This window comes from Meleagris gallopavo, chromosome Z (assembly GCF_000146605.3).
Source record: "Meleagris gallopavo isolate NT-WF06-2002-E0010 breed Aviagen turkey brand Nicholas breeding stock chromosome Z, Turkey_5.1, whole genome shotgun sequence".
Classification (NCBI taxonomy): domain Eukaryota; kingdom Metazoa; phylum Chordata; class Aves; order Galliformes; family Phasianidae; genus Meleagris; species Meleagris gallopavo.
This window is the reverse complement of record NC_015041.2, coordinates 49,813,264-49,820,625: the sequence shown is the minus strand read 5'-3', so window position 1 is coordinate 49,820,625 and position 7,362 is coordinate 49,813,264. Positions and strand designations below refer to the sequence as shown.

Sequence of the window (7,362 nt, the reverse complement as noted above, 5' to 3'; positions counted from 1 at the left end):
AAAGGACACATTTTCCTTACAAAAAACTTGCCACTACACAGGAGTAATCTGCACAAAACTGGTAGCCAAGTCAAGGTCAGTTTACAACAGAAGCAAAAATGGCAATACCAAGAAAAGTGCATATCTGCAAGGCTATGTGAAAGCGTGTTATGAAAAAGCACCAAAACAAGTGAAGGAACAGAAGTAATGAACAGTAGTGAACTTAATTTTGAACACATTCCAAGCTACAAAGACAGCAAACAAACGGAAACAAATCCTTAGATAAGATTTGTTTTGCATTAAGCATGGAGGCAATTGGAACACAAAGTGAAACTGTCCCAACAGAAACAATCTGATTTTATACAGGTGCCAAGTTATTGTTTTGGAAGTGCCACTTCCATGTACAAGAGTAACACTGGCCACATATGAGTTGTACACAAAGAGCCAAAACTAATATTGGAGTGAAATACTCATGAACAGTAACAGAAGAACAAGAGTTCTGGTAATGAATGAGGCAGAGTATGTTTTCCATCTCTCAATAAATTTAGCAAACATGGTTCTCAAACAGCATCATTTCCAACCACAAATATGTGAACCAAAAGGGAACATGTAAACATGCTTATTGAAGCAAGTTGGAGTAAGCACACCTGAAAAGATCAGCAACCATTATACAAAAAACATAACACTCAGCTCTCTCTTCCAGAAAAAACTATGCTAATTTTTGGGATAAGACACAAATTCTCAGAAAGCCTCTTCCGGTACATCTGAAAGAGCCCAAACTGATGAAACGAGAAACTGTCTCGTGTGTTTTCAAATGGTATTCCTCATCTGCATATTACATCAGAGTTATGTATTACTTTTATACAAACCGAAAAAACCCCACATTTTGCATACACGTACAAAAACTTACTTAATGGAATAGGATAATACAAGGCCACAAGAAATTCCCGAAGTACATATTGTACATCAGAAGTACATCAGTTAAATACAGCTATAAACCTTTACAGTTTGTCAGAAAAAGAAACTGTGGGACAACAGTGAGCACCAACCATTAGCTTAAAAGCATCAGACGACATGAAAGGGAACTCAGAATGATTATATATTAAGAAGTCTGGACACAATTAATACATGTATCCACTATTTATCAAAAACAGCTCAGCAGAATATCAGCATGAAGGATGTATTTTATTCTAGAGGCAAGACTATAGTTTAGAGCACATTTTCAACTGCTAGTTTTGCACTTAAAAAATAATCATAATAATATACACACAAGTAAGTGCATGTAGAAATTTGAGGGGAGAGGATAGTAACAACACCTGATATATATTTGGAGTATAATGTTCCAGATTACGTAGAATGTGAGCAGGGCCACAATACTCTGCCTTTCAGGATTTTACCGAGTTTAAAGATCTCCAGGAGACTCTAGACAAATAAATAAAGGGGTATAGAAATTTCTACTTCTAAATAAAATGATAATGAGATGATTGACAAGAGAAAAAATGGTAAAAAAAGAGGTTCAAAAAACCACTGCATCACTGAAAAACTGGGGAGTCTAAAGAAAATTTTTCATTGTGTATTTATTCAGTGATATGTATTTCTGAAGGACTAACTCTCAAAACACAACAAAGCCAAACTTTGAGTGAAAAACATCCAAGTAATTTTCTGTGATGCAAATATTTGTTTGGTAGAAATGGACTGAGGCAGAAACAGATCATAAGTCTTTGAAAACCCTATTACACAAGTCATTGTGCAAAACACTATCCAAGCAACCATGAAATTGTGTTCTGATATATGATGCAAAATATGGTCCTTCAAGGACTGTCCACTAGTCAAGTTCAATAGCATGAATTCATAATAAATAAAACAATACATGAAGAGGAGTATGAAATAAGAACCAGTTGCACGCAAACTTTGGCTCTAAAATTCAGGCAGGTTCAAACAAGGTAACACAAAGAGTCCACTCTACAACAGCATAAGGGAAACATTCTGTTTGGAGAAGATGAAGATCTGTGTCATCTTCATACAGGATGTGGGATTTTATAAACAAGAACTGCTGCATACAGTTGGACTGCCTAGAAAGTACAGAACGCCGTAGTTCCATACATTATGAGGTTGGTAACAGACCAGCTAATCAACAACACCCATTCAAGTACCGAAGAGGGTCCTGGCACTAGCTCCGTGACATTTGAAACCAGTATCAGAAATTGAGTACAACCAAGATCATCAATCTCCATTATATTTTGTCAACAAAAAATGCCTTGAATCAAGGGTGATAGTTTTTTAAAAAAAAAAATCAGTAGACAGTCATGAACTCTTCCTGCCTTTTCTACTCATTTTCACATCTTCCTCCTCCACTCCAACTTGAGTATAGTGTGACATAAACAAACAATAAGACAAGGAACATACTTCTACCCTGTGTCATCTGTTTCAGTAGTTTCTATTTCTGGGTAACCGGAGACAACTGGTCTAGTTCATGTTCTATTTAGATCAGTCAATATTCTACAATTTGTATTAAAGTGCATGTATGGACTGGAGTTCACGAAATGTTTTTTCATCTTTTTAACCAGAAAGATGCAACAATACGGAATACAGCCAGTGGTTCTTGACTCCAATGTTCTAATAAGCCTTTAGCACATGATGTATGATGATGTCAAGAGTCTAGGGCCAAGGACTGGAGACAAAACACCTACCAGGAAATTTTGAGTCTCAAACTTTTTAATAATCAAAGGTGCAACACTCTGATGACCTATCCTGCATGACACATCCCCTTCCCAATTCTGGTTCATCAGCAGCATGTTTGCATTCATGTACTGTACAATGCAACACAGAGAACTGCAAGATAAATTTCCATGTGTGGTAAAAGAATGATGATGTTCTGCTGAATATAGACCTGAAGTCTACAGTCTTTGGCTTTACCATGAAAGCCACATGAGAGTCTACCCAAAAACCAACATTCAGTTCACAAGCCTTTTCCCAGCTAAAGCACAAACAGAAATATAAAAGAGAAAAGTTAAGACAATGGTGTAAGCAGACTGAATAAGTTCATATATCATTTACAATGAAAATAGAATGGGCCACTTATGAAGTATTCATCTTGTTTAAAATTCTTGTCTTTCCAGAAACATTATCCAAACTTTCAGTAATTCCAGTAAGTGCATAGGTTGGCCAATCCTGATTTGCCATAAAAATCTTACCCAAATTTGGTGACAAAACACGGGATTCAAACCAGCATCTCTGATGAGCAACAAGAATACACAGGCCAATTCTGTTGCTGGACTGCAAAACTAAGAGAGAAAACTTACCAGCATGAGCCTTGAGTATATGGGTTTTCAGGCGGCTATTGTAAGAGGACTTGAATGGGCACAATTTGCAACGGAATGGTTTATGGTGTCCATGATGGGTCTGCATATGACGATCCAGACTTGAAAAAGAGAAAGACAGAAAAGGGAAACATAAAAGAGTAAAACATTCAAACTATTCCTCTAAATGCAAAGTAAAACATAGCAATAATAAATTAAATAAGAAGAATATGAAGCTCTTCTACAATCTCTTTAAGCTCAAAGGTCTGCCTACAGAATAAAACAGAATCTAATCTGAAGAAAAGGAGCAGAGCTAACACCAATTCTGTTATGCAGAGAGCAAGCCACTTAAATAAACTTCTAGGACAAGATTAGTATAAATTAAATTATACCTGATCCAGACTTAAGAGACCAGTTGGTAGAAACAAGAAATATACAAGAACAGTAAAATTACCATTACAGAGATTTATTTTCCTGGCAGACATTTTTGTGAAAATATGCCTCTTTTCTGTCCTCTTGATGGTATATATATATATAAAAAGATATTTTTGACCAGCTTTAATGAGGAAGTCTTCTTTTGGTTACAGCAAAAGCAGATTAGCGATCCTACTCTGGGGAGGGTGCCAGCAGGCTGCAGTTGATGAGTTCCGGGATTAAAAGGCAACAGAGTTTCAGGAATAACAGTGAGGGAGATCCTGAACAAAGCTCCAACAAGAGAAGAAGGTGGTGGCTACGAGCAGCCTTGACTTTCTTCAAAGAAACTGACAGCCTGAATATAGGGGTGTGATCACAATCTGCTCTCTCCACAGCTTCTTGTAACAGCTTAGTGAAATTTTGAAAGGAAAAAGGGCACTTTCCACAGTTTGTAAAAAAAGAACAAATTCATTGTAAGTCCTGCAGAGCTCTTCAGCTCCCACATTTTGGATCACAGTCCTCAGTTCACAATCTTAAGGTGCTAGGCAGGTAGCCTCAGCTTCTGCCTCAGCTGTAAACTTCTCTAGTAAAGCCTCTTCCTTGAAAACACTACTATTTTGTGATTATGGTTAATTTCAGTCTCCTTACATGTGGTGATGGAATGAAAAAGTAGTGCAGACTGAAGAACTGATCATTTGAAAAACTACCCCCCATCTACCAGTTTAATTCTAGACACACTTCAGGCTTACTTTCTTCTGCTTTACTTTGATCATCATGTTTTTATGGAACATCAACATGCAAGTCAAGTTTAGGCTGTTCCAGCCTACTCTCACTACAGATTGTCATTGGATCTTTAGTACCACACTGTAGCACTTGAGCCAGAAAATCTCTGTTTATGAGAGCACTAAAGTCTGTGTATTCAAAAATTAGATGTCAGTAAAAAAAAATTAGAAATAAATTTGTGTCTCCTCTCAGGGCCATTTTATACAAATACAATATTTAAAAAAAAATTGAGGATGAAGTTTGTGGGAAGAAAATGTACAGCATTTCTAGGCAAATAGGGAAATAAATGTCCCAGATACTAAGACACTGAACATCTGAAGTTGCAGAATTTCCAGGTCACAGGCTGACCAATGGTTGAGCACCAGATGGGAAGGTGTGGCTAACCCAGGGAGCTCAGGTGCAAGCAGTGCACGTGAGTGACCAGAAGGGGTGGAGCCTTGCTCCACTCCTCCTCACTCTCATTTAAGGCTTAGCAGCTGAGGGAGCAGTATCTCTTTGGATGGAAACTACATTCCTCTTGAGCTGGTACTGGTTGTTGGAATGGGTAAGCCAATTTTTCTTCTTTGTTACCTGCTTGCTTAAATCAAAAGCATTTTTGAAGTAGCCGATAAGGAATGATCTTACTGAACAGTTAAGCAATCTGACAAAGATGTGTACAATACATATTCAATCTATTATGTAATACATACCTTAAGGTGTTTGACATAATAATACTTAAAACTGTATTCATGATCACATACGTTGCCAGCACCATTCTTCCAAAGGTGGGTTAAGATTTGGTAGGATTTAGAAGTAGATGAATTAATACTGATTTGGTTTCTTTCATAAACTTTATCTCCCAGGGCAGTAATTGCATCAGAAATAAAAGATGTAAAGACCACCTTGACAACAGTAGCAACAGTTACTATCAAATGAAGTTGACAACTATGAATCATTCACCGTTTCCTTGCTTACCAAGCTTACCAACCCTTCTAATCACAGGATAATAGTTTATTCATTTCTAAGATAGGAAACAGAGTCTAAAATCTCTAAAAACAAGTCTGATTTTTGAAAGCAAACCAGTTGATTAGGCAAAAGCAGGCCTACTGAGGTTGTTCTCAGTGTCAGCCTGGCCAAAGCAAGGTGAAACAGGTGAAACATGCTTAGTAGTATCCACCCTTCCCCCCAGATCCCCTTTTTCACTCTTGACTGCTCAATCCCATGGATCTTTTCAACTTGTGTCATCAGCTTGCCATAGCATACCAACAGAAATCTCAGTTTTTAATGTAAGGTGTATAAAAATGCATTTTATTGTGCTGTCCCTCCCACATGCATTTGACTGCAGTCTTCACCAAATTTTAGAGCGTATCTGACAGTGTGTATGTATATATATATGCCAAAAGGAGGTAAAAGGGTCTTTTTCTGAAGGCATTTAGAACTGACAGTGTTTCCTCCATGACACATCATACATGTGACTAATTATTATTTTTTATTATTTTTTTAAAATTCTTATGCGTGTGCCTATTAAAAAAAAATTATAAGGCTGATGGCAAAGTCAATTGCTAGGAAGAAAATCAGAAGGAACCCGACTATTTATTATGATTCCATATTTTCATTATGCAAAATGAGACAAGGAAACAGGCTGATGAAGTTACATATGCCATGCTGGTATGAAATTGAAGTGTTTGTAGAGTGAAAACTGCACATCATGCTTAAGGAAGAAAAATGTCAGTTTTTAAGGGAAAGTTTATAATAGCTATGTAACATGAGAAATGAAAACTCAGTTGTCAGAAAGTTGTAGTTATTGTAAACAATGTACATATGTACATCAGAAGCTCACTATATATTAAGGATTAAAAAGAAAGATACTTCACTCTTATTCACTTGCCAAGTCACATGCATTTGGCGAGTTTTCATAAGTGGTGGAATTCACTATTTACCTACTGAAAGAAGTTGTGTTATTTGCTTGCAAGCTTGCTTTTCCTCTACATGCAACAGAAAGGGGCCTAAAAAAAAATCAGGCTATAAAGATGTGCCCTTTTATAAGCAATCACACACAATGATGGTGCAGAAGACACACAAATGCTGAGAAAAGTGTTGCTCAAATCAGCTTGAGGGTGCTTTTCAATGTCAACCTATGAAACAGTAGTTCTAGTCAGTGCTTCTTTTGAAAACAAAACTAAAAGCCACAACTTACTTGTGCCTGAAAGCAGAGACAAAGGAGCAATACTGGCAGCTGTACTTGTCTTCCCGGGTAAACATGGCCAAAGCCAAGTGACTCCTCTCGTGAGATCGCAGACCCTGCATAGACATCAAAACCCGGTCACACTGGCTGCAGTGGTAGCCCCCAGGTCTGGTTTCATCTTCCAAGGATGCTCCAGATTCGGCTTCTGCAAATTCCAGAATGCCAGGGTCTTTGGCTCCCTCAAAACCCTCCAAAGTTGTGTTTGAAGAATCTTCAGCCTCCTGCTAAAAAACACATACCACCCCAAAGCCATCAATTCTCTCTCCCTTCTGCCCCTCAGGCTTTCCCATGTGTTCATTTTAATACCTAGTTTTCCCACTATGCTATTTTTCTAAATATATCTCTATTAATGACTTCCTGAAACATGGGCCTGTTCTTGGAGGAAAGATGTCTCCTGATAGTCAAATAATGCAAAGAGACAAGAAACTGAATCAACTTTCAGTTATCTTTATATGAATCTTCAAGACCCGATCAGTGAAAACTTGCTGAGATATAGAGTAAGTTCATTTCAGCTCATTTTCACGTAGCTTTACAGTGTAGCTACTCTACAAACTAATAGCCTAGTCTGCTTTACTATGTAGTTGCCCATCAGAGTCAAATCCCAAGAAATAAGCAGAAAGTGCTCTAAGATTCTAGAAATCTTCTTTAAAAAAACAAATAAGT

At 37.4% G+C, this 7,362-nt stretch overlaps 1 protein-coding gene across 1 annotated transcript in view; it reads right to left on the bottom strand.

Moving 5' to 3' along the window:
• Nucleotides 1-7,362, bottom strand: part of LOC104915227 (transcription factor hamlet-like) — a 96,550-nt gene that overhangs the window by 72,967 nt on the left and 16,221 nt on the right. The window contains exons 3-4 of the mRNA XM_019610233.2: nucleotides 6,652-6,923; nucleotides 3,282-3,400 (exon numbers count right to left, since the gene is read on the bottom strand). Of these exons, the coding sequence (XP_019465778.1) occupies nucleotides 3,282-3,400; nucleotides 6,652-6,923 (391 nt within the window). The remainder of the gene's footprint in view (nucleotides 1-3,281; nucleotides 3,401-6,651; nucleotides 6,924-7,362) is intronic.